The sequence below is a fragment of the Lontra canadensis genome, unplaced genomic scaffold (genome assembly GCF_010015895.1).
Source record: "Lontra canadensis isolate GAN:19392208 unplaced genomic scaffold, GSC_riverotter_1.0 scaffold17, whole genome shotgun sequence".
NCBI lineage: Eukaryota > Metazoa > Chordata > Mammalia > Carnivora > Mustelidae > Lontra > Lontra canadensis.
The window spans coordinates 14,994,396-15,012,654 of record NW_022631011.1 but is presented as its reverse complement, the minus strand read 5'-3'; the positions used below and the strand labels follow the sequence as shown (position 1 = coordinate 15,012,654).

Here is an 18,259-nt window from a genome sequence, read left to right as displayed (position 1 = left end):
AGCTATTGTTTGGGGGGGTTTAATTGCACAAAATACCATTTTTACATTAAAGACATCTATCATTATTCAGACTAGTGTATTTGGAAGACATTATATCTTAATAAAGTGAATCTGTCACTCAAGGAAAACAACTATTTGTTGTCAAATATTAGAGTTTCCAAAAAATGAGACTTCCAGAAAACTTTTATCAACCACTGTGATATCAATGGAGGTGAGAAGGTGACATTTTTCCTATATTGCTTAATAAAATGTGTCAATCTATGGAAGATCTACATAATTCAGTGAAAAACCCTTTTCCAATTGGTCAACACAGGATGTTAAGAAATTATACATGGATAAATTGTCCAGAGTACAAGACAGACCAATGGATTTTAATATAACAAAGTATGAAAACTCCTTTATAAGGCTTTAGAGTGCACACTGCAAAAAAACACATTTATGAAACAAAACTTGTCAAGTTTTGATGTAGTATCAAAAGAGTACCCACAATGATCTAAAATCACTATTAAAATATTCCTCTCTTTTCCAACTTTCTATCATGTTGGATTTTCTTTATATACTTTAGCTAAAACTACGTATTATAACAAACTGAATGCAGAAGGAGATATGAGAATCCACCAGTCTTATATTAAGTCAGGTATTAAAGAGGCTTGGAAAAATGCATTATAATGTCATTCTCGGTAAATTATTTACTGTTTTAGAAAATGTAATTGTTTTTTATAAAAATGTTATTTATGATACATGTAATAAACTTATGATTTTTAAATGAGTGGATAAATAAATATTTTAAACTTTTGTCAGCTTTAAATACTAATGAAATAAATATCAATAAATATAACCCATATAAACAAAAGATCTGTGGAATCTTCAATAATACTTAAGAGTGTAAAGGGTCCTGAGACCAGAAAATTTGAGGAAAAGTTCCACTTTTCATATTTGACACTTCCTGTTTTTATTCTGTAAAAATGTTAATATTAGGAAACTTGACTTTGTAAAATGTACACTTCAAGGGAGAACAAATTAGTGGTTCAAAATGAGCACACTGCAAGGTTAATGACCTCCATCAGCATACTTAATAACTTTTCTAAAATGAGATTCATGGGGCGCCTTGGTGGCTCAGTGGGTTAAGCCTCTGCCCTCGGCTCAGGTCATGATCTCAGGATCCTGGGATTGAGCCCTGCATCAGACTCTCTGCTCAGCAGGGAGCCTGCTTCCCCCCTCTCTCTCTGCCTACTTGTGATATCTCTCTGTGACAAATAAATAAATAAAATATTTAAAAAATAATAAAAATAAAATAAAATGAGATTCACAATGTGCTTTTCACAAACACATGGTGCTATACAACATATATACAGGTACGATTCAATGGCGAAGTGATAATCAGCCTTTGTCTGTTGATATTTAGGTTACCTCTCTGTCTAGCTGAGATGAGGACGTGGTGATCACGCCTGTAGTTGGATGCATGGAAAAGAGCGTGGGGTATGCTGGCAACTGCTCGATGATGGAGTACTTGAGACGTGTGTGCATAGTGTCAGGTTCATCTTTGTCCGTCGCACATACCTGTCCCACGGTAGAACCTACATATTGAGAAATCTTCTTTAATTTCCAAAACTTTTACATTATCAACATCCCCTTTATTTCATTCCTTTCCATCTACCTCAAAAAGCTTTTGGACCATTTAATTATATGGCAGAATAAGTTTTTATACATTTGCAGACTTCTATATGCAGTATCATTTTAAAAAATATCCCAGCATTCTAACCTTTGGGAATTTGTTGACCAAATCTGTATTTACTGCATTTACTGTACAATTTGATAAATGTTGATAACATCCATCCATTGCCTTTGTATTTCTAGACTAAAGAATTCTAACTACTTTTTAACCTTTTTCTATTTGTAAGTCTGCCCTTAAATTGATCAAATTGTCAAAAATGTGTCCAAAACTCTTGGTTTAGTTAGATCTTTCTGGAAGACTCAAAAACTGCATTCTGACTTCCAGCTGATGGGGTCCATTGACATAAGATTAAGAAAACCTTTGTGTTACTCTCAATGACCTTTATGATAATGCTCAGAGTACTGTCAATCATTTAATCAGTATGGAATATCAGTACATCTCTTTAAGACTAAGACTTCAACTGCTCAAAACCTTTTTAGAGTGTGTTCTCGTAAAATTATTAATTTTATTTCACATAGGAAGTAACTGAGTAATTTCTCTAGTTTTCAGGCACTAGGCTTGGCTTTCCAAGTGTGTGATGCATCATTTAATCTTCACAACAATCTCACATATCAAAAACCCATTTTACAGATAAGGAAACTAAGGTTTGTCAAGACTAGGAAACTTGCCCAGGGTTACAGCTCACAGCTAGTGAAAGGCAGAGCAAAATTCCACCCACAGCAACCCTGAGAGGCAAGTCCCTTATTCTTGTCGGCAGAATGTGCTGCCTCCCAATGGCCACAGTGAAATTCAATTTGTGAATTAAAACATTAAGCTGCCATACATTGTTAAGGTAGGTACGCACCAACTCTGCAATTTTCAGAAACTGTAAAAACGTAAGTTGTTTCTGTAAAAATTGGATAGTTATCATTTTCATCCTCAATTCTGATTACCAAGGGCAGGGGAAGCTCTGGAGTATATCCATCTGGAGTTGTGGCAAAGGCAATTAGCTGTGAAGAGTCATATAAGAAAAAAAGCAAAGTTAAAATATGGTTCCAACTTCCTTTGGCTTTAATTTGGAAACTGTTCAGCACTGCAGTGTGAGTTGCACCATTTGTTATGTTTGAGGATGTGGACATAACCTTAATGTCACAGGAGGTGGTTAATCTCATAGTGTACTATAGGATTTTACATTTATCTAATATAATAACATAGATAATTTTGGTTTCTTTCTACTATATCTAACATAATAACATAGATAATTTTAGAGTTGTCCTGTTGTGGATGAGTGTAACAGCTTTTACTATTATTTTCCCAGAACAGACTTGAAGATTATTTTGTGGCTTGTTTTGTTTTGTTTTATTAAGTTTTTTATTTTAATCCCAGTTGTTAACATAGTGTTATATTAGTTTCCGGTGTACTGTAGTGATTCAACACTTCCATAAAACATCGAGCCCCGCCCATGTCGAGCTCCCCACTCAGCAGGTAATCCACTTCTCTCTCTCCCTCCCCCCACCAATGCTCTGTCTCTCTCTCTCTCAAATAATTATATAAAATAAAATCTTTCATAGAAAAACAGTGCAAGAGGGTTCATTTTCTTCACATCCTCAACGATATTTGTTGTTTCTTGTATTTTGATTCTAGCCATTCTGACAGGTGTAAGGTGATACCTCATCGTAGTTTTGATTTGCATTTCCCTGATAATGAGCAACATTATCTTTTTATATTTCTGTTGGCCATCTGTATGTCTTCTTTGGAGAAATATCTGTTCATGTCTTTTACCCATTTTTAAGTGGATTATTTGGTTTTGGGGTATTGAGATTTATAAGTTCTTTATGTATTTCAGGTACTAACCCTTTATTGGATGAGTCATTTGCAAATATCTTCTCCCATTCAGTAAGTTGTCTTTTAATTTTATGGCTTTCTTCTTTGTAGAAGCTATTTACTTTGGTATAGTCCCAACAGTTTACTTTTGCTTTTATTGCCCTTGCCTCAGGAGACATTTAGAAAAAAAGTTGCTATGGCCGGTACCAGAGAAATTATTACCTGTGCTCTCTTCTAGGCTTTTTATGGTTTCAGGTCTTACACTTAATCCATTTCAAGTTTATTTTTGTGAATGGTATAAGAAAGTATTCCAGTTTCATTCTTCTCATTCTTTTGCATGTAGCTGACCAGTTTTTCCAACACCATTTGTGAAGAGACTGTCTTTTTCCTGATGTATATTCTTTTCTCCTTTGGTGAAGATTAATTGACCATATAATTCTGGGTTTATTTCTGGGTTTTCTATCCTATTCCATTAATATAGGTCTCTATTTTTATGCTAGTACCATTCTGTTTTGATTAGTACAACTTTGTTTATCTTTTTAAAAAATATTTTATTTATTTATTTATTTATTTGAGAGAGAGGGAGAGGAAGCCCTAGCAGGGGGGAGGGCCAAAGGGAGAAGCAGACTCCCTGCTCAGCAGGGAGCTGGATGCAGATGTGAGGCTCATCCCAGGCCCTTGAGATCATGACCTGAGCCCAAGGCAGATGCTTAACTGACTGAGCCACCCAGGCACCCTTTGTTTATTTTTGAAAAAAAAAATTTTTTTTTAAGTAATCTCTACATCCAATATCAGCTTGAACTCACAACCTTGAGATCAAGAGTCACATTTTTCAGCAAATGAGGCAGCCAAGCACCCTAATTAGTACAGCTTTGTCATATAACTTCGTCTGGAATTTTGTTTTTCTTTTTCAAGACTGCTTTGGCTATTTAGGGTCTCTGGTGGTTCTATACAAATTTTAGATTGTTTGTTATAGTTCTGTGAAAAATGCTGCTGGTATTTTGATCAGGATTGCATTAAATCTATAGATTGTTTCACATAGTAGGGGCATTGTTTTTAACAGTTATTTGTTCTTCCAACCCATGAGCCTAGAATATCTTTCCATTTCTCTACTATTTTGTTTTGTTTGGAAGTTTCCAGAGCATGGATTTTAAATACCACACTCTGAATCTTCAATAACTTTGAATTCTTAGGACTCCAAACTCCCTAGGTGCAGTTAACTAGAATATTATCTTATATTCTCCTAATTAGGATTTCATGCATATTGGTAGTTAAAGTTAGATAATTCTCTTCATGAGAATTTTTTACTTAAAAAAAAAGGAAAGTCAGAAATAGAACAAATGCACAGATGTAAATTGTGTGTGGAATGCAATATATTTCTTTTAATTTTATAATGTGAATTTCAATTCCAGTTTTTCTCATAACTGCTCTCAGAGAAAGCAAAACATCACAGGTACTTAGAAGGCATTCTTATAGCAATTCCAAACCTAAATATTCAATCCTAGGGACACCTGGGTGGTTCAACCAGTTAGTGTCAGACTCTTGGTTTTAGCTCAGGCCATGATCTCAGTTAGGGTCCTGAGATGTAGCCCTCTAGGGGCTCTATGCTCAGCACAGAGTCTGCTTGAGATTTTTTTCCCTCTCCTTCTCTCTCCCCCCTGCCTCTCTCCCCACTCAAGTGTGCTAATATATAAAATAAAGAAAGAAATAAAATAAAGAAAGAAATAAAATCTTTTTTAAAAAAATAAAACTATCATACTAAGACCAATCTAAGAATCTAATGCTCTTTATTCTATAAAACTCTTTTTGCTCCAGGTCTGTGCTATCAGATGTAGCCAGAGCATAGACAACAAGCTCAAAGAATAGAAAAAGATAAATGAATTGAGAATGAGAGATGAAACAGCCAAACTTAACAATGACTAATACGATACATAAACTTCAGACTTTACCTCAAAGGATTCATACTCCTCACGATCTACAGGACGAGTACAATACAGGTTTCCAGTATCTCTCTCCACATAAAACAAATTCATAGGTTCTCGGTCCACCCCAGGTCCTCTTATGGAATAGAATATAGTGTAGTTTTGTGCAGTGTCAGATTGAATCTAGAAAGTAGATGTTAAGAGACAAATGTTTATTTTAGTATAACTTTCTTCTATATATATTTATGCAATCACATTGCCATTTTGTTGTAATAAGCAATTGCCCCTTTAATTTACTATCATGTATGAATAAAAAAACAGCAATAGAATAAGGAAGGCTAATGATTGAGAAATTTCAAGAGCAAGGCATGAGGAAAACAATGTAGTAGTGTCTTAGTTTTCCAGAATAACTGAGAAATACTTTAAAGGCTAAATGTTACCTATGTGGACCAAACATTTAAGACTTTAACTGTCTGAGAAAACAAAGTATTCTGAGCATGAAAAACTATGCTTTTGTCAATCTTTTAAGCTTAAATTTTTATTATACATAACATAACATCTGAGTTGCTAGGTTTAAAAGTTACTGTCTACAGGGCAAAAAGCATGGGAAATGCTTTCTTTAATTAGTTTCTGTTATTTGACAGCATCTTTTTTATTATTGAAGCTGAGCTGAAAGGGGGAGTGGAAATGAGTGAGAATACGAATAACATAATATCCTGGCAAGTGTGATATTCTGGTACTTAAAATTTTTTCCCAAGTTGTTTTGATCCTTTTAGTAATATCTTGACTATATGTCAGGATGACACACAATTATTTTCAAATAATGTCTTTCCCAACTTCAATATGCTCTTCTCTCAGCTGTATTAAATTTGTCGGTGGGATATAAAGAAGAGTTCTCTCTCAAATTTCAAGAACTGAGAGAAAAGAAACCCAAGTCAAGGACTGAATGGTCATGGCAATGGCTAGTGGAAGAAGGAAAGATTTGCTGAGGTTGCTACTAAAAGCTAAAAAGAGAGAAAGGATCCAGTATGATTTTAGTAGTGGACTTGGGGATAAACAATAGAAAGGAAGTTTGTGTCTTTTGCCCTTCATGGCAATTACATCTATTATGGAAGATGTTTGGGGTTTCTAGGCTATGTCCAAGTGACATGCGTGCTAATATGAAAATTCATTAAGGAACCATGTGTTTGAAAGTGCTAGGTGGGTTTTACAATTTCATATATGGATATTGCATGACTAAAACTGCAAAAAAGTATATGCTGGCATAAAGATATGTATTTATACCCATTTATTGAAACATACAATACACATACTCACTCATGTATTCGGACAGAACTGATTTTAAAATAACTGCATATTCATTGTCCAAATTTAAAAAAGAAAAATGGAAACCATATAAGTCCACAGTGAAAGGACAGTAAACTGTACCTGTTGAAGAAAAAGTGGGAAAGGACCCAAGGAATTCTCCTGCATTGAACAAGGAATAGGAGCCCATCTTCTCTTGGCACGTCTTAGAACTTTTTCTTTAGAATGCCTCTTCTTTAATACCTCAATTTAAAACACAGGAAAAAAATAATAAAGTCAATGATTATTGACAAACACTGAAATTCTGACCTATCTCTCATGAGGATTAACTGGAAAGGTGTAAGACCATGGTGGAAAACCAAACTAAATGTCAACACTGCAAAAAGATAACAAAGAAATAGCGGTCCTAACTATTATCACAGCAATCCTCTTGAGAAAACAACTTGGTAGGAACATGGAAGAAAGAGAGATGGAATTGGAAGCCTAGAAGCAAAATTAAAAAACAAAAACAAAATCAACATTACTGTTGCCATATTGCCATGCAAAACCATGGGAGGCGAGAGATGCAAGGAAGAGAAATTAAGTGAGTGACCCTCTAAATCTAGCATATGCACCTTCCACTCAGCAGCTAAGAAGAGCCATGAACCAACAGAGAGATCTGTGTCAGAATGAGGAGAGAAAAACGGTGACAATTCTCAAGCTACTACAGTGAATAATGGCCGATGATTGAATAGAAATCATCTGGATCTTTGGTGTCAGAGTCCCAAAAGAAGGTAGGAGGTCTGAACCTCAACCTAAAATAATCATCTTCTTCTTAAGACTACAAATTATGCTGTATAAGATACATATAGACCTCCAGAAACAGAGTTTCAAAATTTGTTTTAGAACTCTATTCTAGAGGAAAGATTAAGAAATGCTTCTTTGTGTCCAATCTCAAGTTCCCATGCTGTAGCCTCCCAAGTTCTCTGTTCCTGTCCCATATGAAAATCAATGACAACGTAGAATAACCGATGAGGTAAGACCTTTTTCCACGATTTGAACACTGTTAGGTTGCACGATGGTTTCCATTCTTCATCAAGCTAAACTATCCTACATCCTCTCTGATTTCACATCTTCCCTGGTAATGTTGCACCTGCAGAAAACAATTCACTATACTTCATTTTTATAGTTTGGTGTACCTTTGTTTGATGCTGTAAAAGAACACGCAGTTTCCTTTCTTCATGGTTCTCAGTGTTGTAAAGTAATATGGTAAAACTTCTCTCCTCAGATGACAAAAGAATGGCATTTGTTGCATAGATGGAACCGTCTTCTAAAATTTGGAAATCAGGATCACTTGAATGAATTAGATTTGCAGATTGAAAGCACTCCTTCAGGTTAACTGTAGGAAATACACACAGCAATCATTTGTAAAGTAAAACGAAACAATATATAGTGCTAATAACGATCTATGCATTTGTTGGTGTGGGGAGCCGAAAACTTAAAATTACACTGATACTTGTAAATGTCGCATTTTTTGAAAGTGTATATGAAACTACATGGTTAATTAAACTGTGCGTAAACACATACGTCACTTCTAATACCTACTTTATATACTTTTAAGAAAGAGACATTTGTCCTAAAATAAAAGCATGTGAGTTCCAGTGTTTGAATAGGTAAACCAATACCAAAAGAAGTTATTTTTTATTAACTGAAATTACCTACAGAGCAACACCTGAGAAAACTTAAGTTAAACAGAATCTAGAACATTAATCAGCAGTTATTAAATTATTTCTTAACCCTTTGCATCTATTGTTAGAATCATTATATTCTGTGTTCTCATTGCTCTGCTCTTTCCTTGCACATTTGAATTATATGAGAAAAACTAATTGATATGGAGTGTCTGAGTGGCTCAGGTGGTTTAGTGTGCTTTGATTTAAGCTCAGGTCATGACCTCAGGGTTGTGGGATTGAGCCTGGTGTCAGGCTCCATGCTGAACGGAACCTGCCTAAGATTCTCTCTCTCGCTCTCCCTCTGCCGCTCTTCTCTGCTCTCTCTCTCTTTCAATCTCTCTCCCTCAAAAAAAAAAAAAAAAAAAAAGTAATAACTGATAAGAAGTAATTTGTGGAAATATATATCAGTAAAATGCCAAAATGTTTTATGATTAAGATCCAAAAACAATTACCTTTAAACTCAAGAAATAGATTCAATACTACTTCTCAATTTCATAGAAGTATGTAATAACATATACCTTCACCCCCATGTAGCAGAAATATTAATAATTATTTATTAGTCAAACTAAACCTTTTTTTCTACTTCATATAATCATGTTTTTCAGTAAATGACAATATTCCTTTTATTGGAATGACATTATATGTATTACAAATGATAATATATTAGTTATTAACTATTAATTCCAATACAGCTATTCTTTTAAAAATGACACTAATTTTTCAAGATCATACGAAATAAGATTTATTTTATATTTTAGCAGTTTCTTACCTCTACCAACAAATTTCTCAGCATCTAGTTGGGAGGGAACATGTAGTATGACTTTTTTGCAGGCATCACAGGCAAATGTTAAGATCTAAAACATCAAATCAGTAATTATGCATTAAAAAAAGATCTTTTTAATGTAGACATAGTTTATATAAATTAGAAATTGGTATAATTATAAATTAGTTTATACAACTAGCAAAATAAAATCTAAAAACATACACTGCAGCAGAAATCAGAACAAAATTGTCTGATGAGGAAGGATAAAATACAGACCAAAAAATCAAGGCTCCGTCCTTCACAAAGCATGTAAACTCCAAGAATTCCTCACCCTCTTAGCTTTTGTTTCCTATTCTGTAAAAAGGAGTTAATAGTAAATTCACTAATGTAATGAGTCTCTGGAGGACTGAATGAGAACCAATGTGAGAGCACTGAAAACTTAGGTAGGCAGCACAGGTATGTGACTAGGAAAAACAAAAACAAATCTACAGAGTCAGCAAAGAGCTTCAATTAATAGTCAATTGCCTATGAACCATGGTACCAAATCAATAATATATTAAACGGAAACTCAATGCTTTAAAGAGAAGCATCAACTCATTTCATGGAGCAACTTGGAGATTATTTATCATGACCCACACAAACAAGCACATAACTTTGAAATACGAATTTATGTTGAAGGTGCATCTTCTCATAGGTGACCAGTGAGGTCATTTTACAAAATATTTCACTTAAAATTTTTGAAATGCGTTAGTGATTTATGGTAACCAATTCCAATATAATATATATTTGAACACAGTGAAATTTAATTCTGTTCTGTCTGAAACTATATAATGCACACTTCTGAAAGATTCACAGGTCTATAGTTTTGCAAAGGCTTTTGATCAAAAGCAAGATAGCTGACTAGCATTGACACTGTATTTACGAAGTCTATAAACACAAATTTAAAAAATCAAAAATTTGGATTAAAATTTGATTCCTAATACACGTTTTATTTCTACTACACATTCCAATATACATTTATTTATCCAATTTAAGTTATATAAGGAGGATCAGGCAAGGCAGTGATTACATGTCATTTGGAAATTAGGTATGGACATGGTGAAGAGACTATTGGATTGGATATTAAAAGATGAGAAGAACATTCACTAGCCATATCATCTTAGAACAGGAGTAAAATGAGATGTATGACGAGTCCAACTCAGGGTGGTTGAAAGCATGCATCTACTTCTTCATCCAACCAACATTTACTGGTTGCATTCTAGGTACAAGGCAGTGCTCAACAGTAAACAAAGCAAAGTCCTTGACCTCATGGGGATTACTTTATAATGAGAGACAAAAAAAATCAATGCACAAAGATTATATAAAGCCAGGAGATATATGTTATAAGAAAAATAAAGCAGGGAGAAAAGGTGACAAAGGAAGACCAGAAGCCCGAATGAAATGAGGAAGCAAACCAGTTCACTAACGGGGAAGTCTTCCAGGTGGAAGAAAAAAACAGAACAAAGACCCTGAAAGAGATTTTACCTGGTGTATTAGAGGAACAAAAAGGGAGTCATGGTAGGAAAGCACAGTGAGGTGAAGTGATACAAGGTGATATTAAAGAGACAGACATGGGCATATCACATATGGTCTAAAAGGCCATAATAGGAGTGTAGATTTTATTCTGAGTACAAAGAGAAACAACCATAGGTTTAAAAGCTGTGGAGCAGCATAATGTGGTGAGCATTTACACAGACTCATTCTGGTGGCCACATGAGAACAGACTACAGAGAAGCAAGAGCAGAAGCAAGAAGACCAGTTGGGAGGTTCCGGCAAAAATGTGAGAGGGGGAGGATGGTGACTTGGACTAAGATGAAAACAGCAGAGAAGTGAAAAATGGCTGGATTAATTCAATACTTTAGAGAACGGCATCCTGGACATCCATTCATTCATGAATTTAACTAATATTTACTGAATGTGTACTGTGTACCAGACACAGAGCAGTAACAATGATCCTCATGAAACATTCAATTCAAGGATAAGACATAGTCGTAATTTCAATAAAGTAGGATAAATGCTCTGCTGGAGAGGTCTAGGGTAATAGGGTAGCAGGGGGAGCTAGCTTCGTGGTATAAGAGCTAGGTGAGGTCACTTGAAGAGTGGCTGTACCATAGCCACGTCAAGAGGGGCAGAGCTTCTCTGTTCCAAATACAGAAACGGCATATGTGAAGCCCAGAGATGACACAGATCTGAGAACAACATCTTAAAAGCCTGATGCTCACAGCACAAGAGGGACAAAGTTTAAATGGATTCAGGGGTGCCTGGCTGGCTCAGTTGGTAGAGCATGTAACTCTTGAACTCGCGTGAGTTCGAGCCCCACTTTGGGTGTACAGATCACTTAAAAATAAAAAGGGGGTTGGAGAAGAGTAAATGAAACAAGATGGGATTGGGAGGGAGACAAACCATAAGTGACTCTTAATCTCACAAAACAAACTGAGGGTTGATGGGGGGAAGGGGGTTGGGAAAGGGGGGGTGGGGTTATGGACATTGGGGAGGGTATGTGCTATGGTGAGTGCTGTGAAGTGTGTAAACCTGGCAATTCACAGACCTGTGCCCCTGGGGATAAAAATATATTATATGTTTATAAAAAATAAAATTAAAAAAAAATGCAGCCCCGAAAAATAAATAAATAAATAATAAAATAAAATCTTAAAAAAGAAATAAAAGAAAATGGATTCAGAGAGGCAGGTGTGGGGTAAATTCTGAATAGTGTTAACAAAGTATGTGGATCTTTTTTTTTTCCTAAAGAGAGTAAGAAACCAAAGATTTGCTTTAAGCGGATAAATGACATAAGCAGCTTCCTATAGGAGTAAGGGGGTTCTGAACAGTGTGGAGAATGGATCAGGAGAATGATTCTCACTTCCAATAATAGCATCTAGGTCATTCAGGGTGAAAAAATGCCAAAATGAAAAATGATAGATTTTTTTTTTGTTAACCCTCCTAAATCATCTAGCAAAGAATTGCTAGGTAGAAATTGGGGATCAAACTCAAACAGGGCGTAGTGATCAGATGCAACTTCTGATCTAAGAAGACTGGACGCTGATTGTTTGGCCTCAATAAAAGAGAAGAAAATCAAAGCACAGGCCTGCCTAAGATCTAAGAGAAGAGCTGCCCACATTAATCTGGGACCCCCAAATGGAAAACCTTTGCTGTAGAGGGAGCCTGAGACAAACCAGTCCTTGAATGGATCTGTCACCTTATTTGCTTGGTCTAGGAACCTTGACCCACTGATTAGTTTAAAGAAGGCCTGGCGTGTGTAATCGCTACCACAGATGCTGAAAGACATTTGACCAAATTCAGTAACAACCCTTAGATTTAAAAAAAAAAAAAAAAGTCCCCCAGGAGTTAATAAGTACGTCTTTACTGTGATTTTTATATTATATTTTGTTATAATCACAACATCTATGGGAAATCATTAGCAGCAGCCCCACTAAACTAAGAAATAACATAGACTTTCCAAGGTCATCATTTATAGTTAACTTTACATTAAAATATATTAGGCAAGAGAGAAATATTAGATGACATATGGACTGGAAAGGAAGAAGTAAAAAAAGAATCTCTACTTGCATTTGATAGGACTAATTAAAAACTCAAAGAAATCAACTAGTAAATTACTATAAAACAATAAAGAATTTCAGTAAGGGAGCAGGAACAACTATTAGAATACAGAAATCATTAGTCTTTATACATGTAAATACAAGTTAAATAATATAATAAAAGAGAAGGAATAATTTTCAAGAGCAATAAAAAGTTAAAAAGCCAAGGAGTAAAAAATAAGAAACATGTAAAGCCTACTTGAGAAAAATCTGAAAACATTTCTGAAGGACAGGAAGGTAGACTCAGACAAGAAGAAAGATGTATCATTATTTTAGATAGAAAAAGACAATCAACATAAATATATCAATTTCCACTAAGTTAAATTATAAATTTCATGATGTCAATAAAAATCTTAACAGTATCTTTTCTGGAACTACACAAGCTGATTTAAAAGATCATAAGGCAAAATAAAAACCCAAGAATATATGGGAAAATTATGAAAAAGAAAAGCTATGAAAGGATATTAGACCTAGCAGGTATTTAAAAACTCTATGAAGTCTCATAATTAAAACTGCAGTATTATATATGAATAGGCAGAAAGATATTAGATGCATAAAAACTGAAAAGGAAGTAAAACAGTTTCTGTTTGCATTTGTTATAACTGTATACAGTCCATAAATGTAACTTTGTTACACTTACCAACAATTTATAGGAGTTCCTATTTCACCACATTCTTGCCCATGCTGTGTATTGTCAAACTTTTGGTTGTTTGCCAAATGAGGAACATGTTATTGAAGTTTAACTACATCTTTTCTTATTATGAGTGAGGCTGAAATATTTTTATGGGCCATTTTTATTACTTTACGGGACTTTTTCATATCAATGTTCATGTTGGACTATTTGATTTATAAGAGCTCTTTATATACTCGTAGATTAGCCTTTCTAAAATATGATCCGCAATTTTTTTTCCAATTTCAATTACTTCTTTGACTTTACTTATAATATTTTTGTTTGGTTTGGGTTTTTTGCCACGGACAAGTGTGTGTGTGCCTTAATATAATTGATTTATATTGTTTATAATATTTATAATATATTTATATTAATGGTTATAATTTGACATAATTTGTTTTCTCAAAATTAATAAATGGCTTTTGAAATCTAAGCCATGTGAACCATAGATACCCCTTCTTGACTCCAAACTTAAATAGGAATTCTCCATGTTTTCTTTTATTAAGTATATGGTATATGTTACACAAACCTTCCATCTGTTTAGATTTCTCTGTGTTCTGCATGAGTTACTGGTTCAACCTTACCTTTTGCTAAATGACTGCCAAGATCAAGTAGTCTCATACTATATACATATTATAATATAGTATAATATAACATGCTATATAATACAGTATATTATACATAGTATAGTACTATAATACTATAGTATATCAATATAATATAATAACTAGTGTATTAGTATACTATGTATAATATATCATAGATTACATATGTAATACTCTCTATATATCCTCAACGATGTGATGTGCCATCCATTATAAAATAGCCTTCCATCTAGTCATGTACAACCTTTATAGAGGGGTGAAGGAGCTAGTAATATCTACCAAAGTAGAGAGTCATTTATACTTGTATCTGGCAATCCTACTTCTGGTAATCTATTCTATTCATTCATACATCTGCCCATACATGAAATCCCATATATACACAAGTTTATTCACTATGACATTCCCTGTAATAGCAAAAAGTAATAGCAGAGGTGACGGATAGAAGCAAAGATATCCATAAGATATTTCTGAAAGGTTTGAAAGTGGCGGGGGGTGGGAGGTTGGGGGAACCAGGTGGTGGGTATTAGAGAGGGCACGGATTGCATGGAGCACTGGGTGTGGTGCAAAAACAAGGAATACTGTTATGCTGGAAATAAAAAAATAAAATAAAATAATTTTTAAAAAAAGATATTTCTGAATGTAGATTTAATGGGACTTGATGATACTCCCTTAATGAGGGGAGCAGTGAGGAAGGAAAAGCAAACAGCTTCCAGACATCCTACCTGAGCAACAAGGTGTATGGTAATGTCATTCACTGAATTACAGGATATTGTGAGAAGAAAAGCAACATTGTTTGAGAAGATAATAACTGCTGTGTCCCACATCATACTAGGTAGATACAAAGACGTATTGTTCAATGAAGACATCCCAACTAACAAAATAAATTTCATTTAAGGAGGCACCTGTAATGATATTTCGTGGACAGGACCTAGAATAAGGAGTCTGATTCTGAGTAGTCAGGGACAGGAAGATCAAAAGAAAAAAAAGGGGAGTGAATTTCAATAAAGGCACAAGCTACAAGGTGGAACCGTGCAAGGAATGGTTTCTATATGGCAGCGGAGATCCCGTATGACCTTAGAGAGTGAGCAGCCTCGTTAGGTGTTTAGGTAGAAACCAGAGTTCAAGTGGTTAAGACCCATGTGAGGTAAGGCCGTATTAGGAAGCAGAGAGAACCTGATTTGTGGAACGGTGAAGGATTAATTGGGTGCATGGAGAGGAGGAAATGTAAAGGGTGTTCCCCCAGTGAATAGGAATTATTCACTCTTTAATAATACCTTCTATTCAAATGCTCTTTACACATCCATCACACTTGAGGCCCACAAGCATAAGAACCACCTGAGGCTGGCAGGACTTTGCCCTGGTATGCCCACAGACACCAGAACAACTAGAAGGACTCACACCAGGCCTTCCAGCCAAGAACGTAGCAGGATGTGGGGTGTAGCCAGCGCCAGAGCTTTTTTTCTATCCCACTTCTGGCCAATCCAGCTCTGAAGCTAAGACAAGTCACCTTTAGTTTGTTCACTTTATCTTCTTTCTTCCAGAAAGGATGTGAAAGCAAATAGAAAAAGTGTTGTAAGCAGAGGCAAAGCAGTGCTATTTATTGCTCATACTTATCACTGTCCCTGCTTAATTACCCCTTTTCCTTCAAAGAATAATGGCCAGTGCTTTTAAAAAAAAAGCGGCAACTTTATTAGGGATCTAACCAACGTCATTTCTTTGTCATCAACTACATATGTTGTGACCGTTATTTATGCCATTCTTGGTTTTCTCAACTGTAAAATATTAATTGTTGTGCACCTGGCCCTTTCTGTGATACTGATGTGCCTGGGGAATTTAAGTCCATAGAATTCCTAGAGAAAGTCACTGGAATGACAGTACTATGATTTCATGACGTAAAAATTTAAGGAATTGCCTGTAACCTAAGAGCGGATGAGTAGTGAAATTATCGGAATATTTCATTCCACCACTCCCCCCACAACGCCCGTTCCAGCACTCCCAGAAGGAATCTTCCTGCTGTCTGTTGTCCAGGTTTGTTCCCTTGTCCTTCAGAGAACTTGAGCTCCAACTCAAGGAGAAAGGACACTACCAGGTTGAGAACTTTCTGGCACCTGGTCTATTTAATTTTTCTCTTCCTGGGGGACTCAGGAAGTCCATTTCGCGAAACCTCTGATCCCAAACTCTCCCAGGGTCTGTCCATTGGCTTTGTATTCCCGTACCTTCCGCCTTGCCCCGCCCCGCCCCCGGCCACGGGGAACTGTCCCTCCCCAAGCAAGGCCACGCCTTCTCACACTTTGCTACAGTGTTCTTTCTCAGTTTCAGACTGAGAGGGCCTAGGAGAAGAATCCAGATGCCTCTGTGCACAAGAGATTCGGAAGAACTTTTCCCTTAAAATTAAGGGGGTGGCAACCGCACACGCTGACAAACAATGGGAACCATACAAAGGGTCACCTAGGGCCCGCCCATCTACCGTTTCCGGGCGCGAGTGTCGAGACCACTCCTCTCCGCACACTCACACACTGACGGAGAGCAACCCCCTGAAAGGCGCGTAGTCCTCTCCCTTTGACCCAAGGGCGAGCACTTTCCGCCCTGTCCGCGCAGGGCTCCCTTCGCGGTGGCCGGAACCCGGCACCGAGGCAGAAGTGGATCGCACCTTCCCCGGGAATGGCAGAGGCTCGGAGGAGCCGCGCTCCCCGCTGGTCCCCAGAGGCCACGGTTTTGGCTGGGCGTTCGCAGCTGGCGTCTGCGTCTCTGTCTGCCTGCGCTGATTACATCTACCGATGACACCCTTCTCCTCCCTTTCCGGAGCGCGGCGCCCAGGTCGCGAACCTCTTCCTGGCAACCTTCCCCCATTCCTCCAACTCCATTCGTTCAACCGGGCGGCGACCCATTACCCTCCGCTTTGCCCGCCACCCCCCCAAGCCACCCCTGCCCCCAGAGTTTCCTCTGGCTCCCCCATCGGGTGGAGCCCCCCTCCCGGGAGCCGGCAGCCGGGCGGCCACTCACCGAGAGGGTCAGCAGCAGTTGCCAGCACAGGGCTGCGCTCCGGGAGCGTGCGGGGCGGGCGAGCGCCATGGGAGCACTCGGGGACAGGTCACCGCAGAAGCGCCCGGAGGTCGGGGTGGGAAGGCTCCGCGGGGCCAAAGGCCGCGGCCGGAGTGCAGGCTCTGGGCCAGCCGCGCAGGACGAGTGCGAGGCACAGAAGGTGGCGCGCGGGGAGAGGCGCTTTTCCTCTGGCTTTCTCTGGAGGGCTGGCCTCGCACCCAAGGGGCTTTTCCTCCGGCCGAGGGTGGGGCTCCAGGCGCGTCTAAAAGCCACAGATCGGCCCCTCCTTGCTATTTTCTCAAGTCTTCATTTCTTTTAGAGCGCAACAGGTGGGAACTCCCTCTTGTCGCCACCCTTTTACCTGCGCTAGGTGTTTCTCAGCAGCGGACGCCACCTATATGCCCCATCTCGCCCCCCCCCCCACCCCGGTGTCCGCCTGGAAGATTAGCAGCTGGCCCTGCCCAGCAGAAGCCCTGACTGTACAAAGACTCACTCCCCGGGCGCGGCGAGGCGCGGGAAGGGGGTGCGGGCCTGGGCGCGCTTTCGCACCCGGGCTCCGCCCCGCGCGCTGCCCTCTCCGCGGGCCGCTCCGAGGTCAGAGACAGCTAGTGCTGGACGGGTCGCCAGAGCTGGACGGGTCGCCAGAGCTGGACGGGTCGCCAGGGCTGTCCCAGCTGCGTGAGGCCTACATGCTGGAAAGGAACTCCAGGAACTCCTTGCTGGAGTAAATTTACCGCAGATCTCCAAGTGCAATTCCGACAGGGTTTTCATCTGTGGCACCCTTTCTTGGGTGGGGGGGGGTCTTGTTTTTGTTTTTAGAAATGCCATGGCCAATACAGCAATGATGCAAGAAAATTACCATAAATTAAAGACATCAATTATCTAATTAATTAAGGGGTTCCAGGCCACCAAAAAAAAAAAAAAAAAAAAAGTCAAGGGTAAGTTACAATAGAAAACGAATCTATTCAAATCCTTGACGTTAATTAAATGTGCGCTACCGCCCTTCTCCCAGACCCTCCATTGTCCCAAAGTAAAGCCCTCCACTGACCTTCGTACACCTGTCTCCTAAATTGAAGTCCTGGACATTTACTAGAGATTTCTCTCTTCCTTTCCTACCACCAAAGAAAAAG

At 37.9% G+C, this 18,259-nt stretch overlaps 1 protein-coding gene across 4 annotated transcripts in view; it reads right to left on the bottom strand.

Annotated features, from left to right (window-relative positions):
• The window catches only part of DSC2 (desmocollin 2), a 33,543-nt gene extending 15,915 nt beyond the window's left edge, over positions 1–17,628 (bottom strand). The window contains exons 1-7 of one of the 4 annotated variants that reach the window (XM_032859707.1): positions 17,091–17,628; positions 9,184–9,268; positions 7,884–8,083; positions 6,829–6,948; positions 5,428–5,583; positions 2,520–2,664; positions 1,411–1,577 (exon numbers count right to left, since the gene is read on the bottom strand). In XM_032859707.1, the coding sequence (XP_032715598.1) occupies positions 1,411–1,577; positions 2,520–2,664; positions 5,428–5,583; positions 6,829–6,948; positions 7,884–8,083; positions 9,184–9,268; positions 17,091–17,159 (942 nt within the window). In that variant the 5' untranslated portion in view covers positions 17,160–17,628. The remainder of the gene's footprint in view (positions 1–1,410; positions 1,578–2,519; positions 2,665–5,427; positions 5,584–6,828; positions 6,949–7,883; positions 8,084–9,183; positions 9,269–17,090) is intronic. The other 3 variants (XM_032859708.1, XM_032859704.1, XM_032859706.1) reach the window with 3 other exon arrangements.
• Positions 17,629–18,259: the final 631 nt, after the last annotated feature.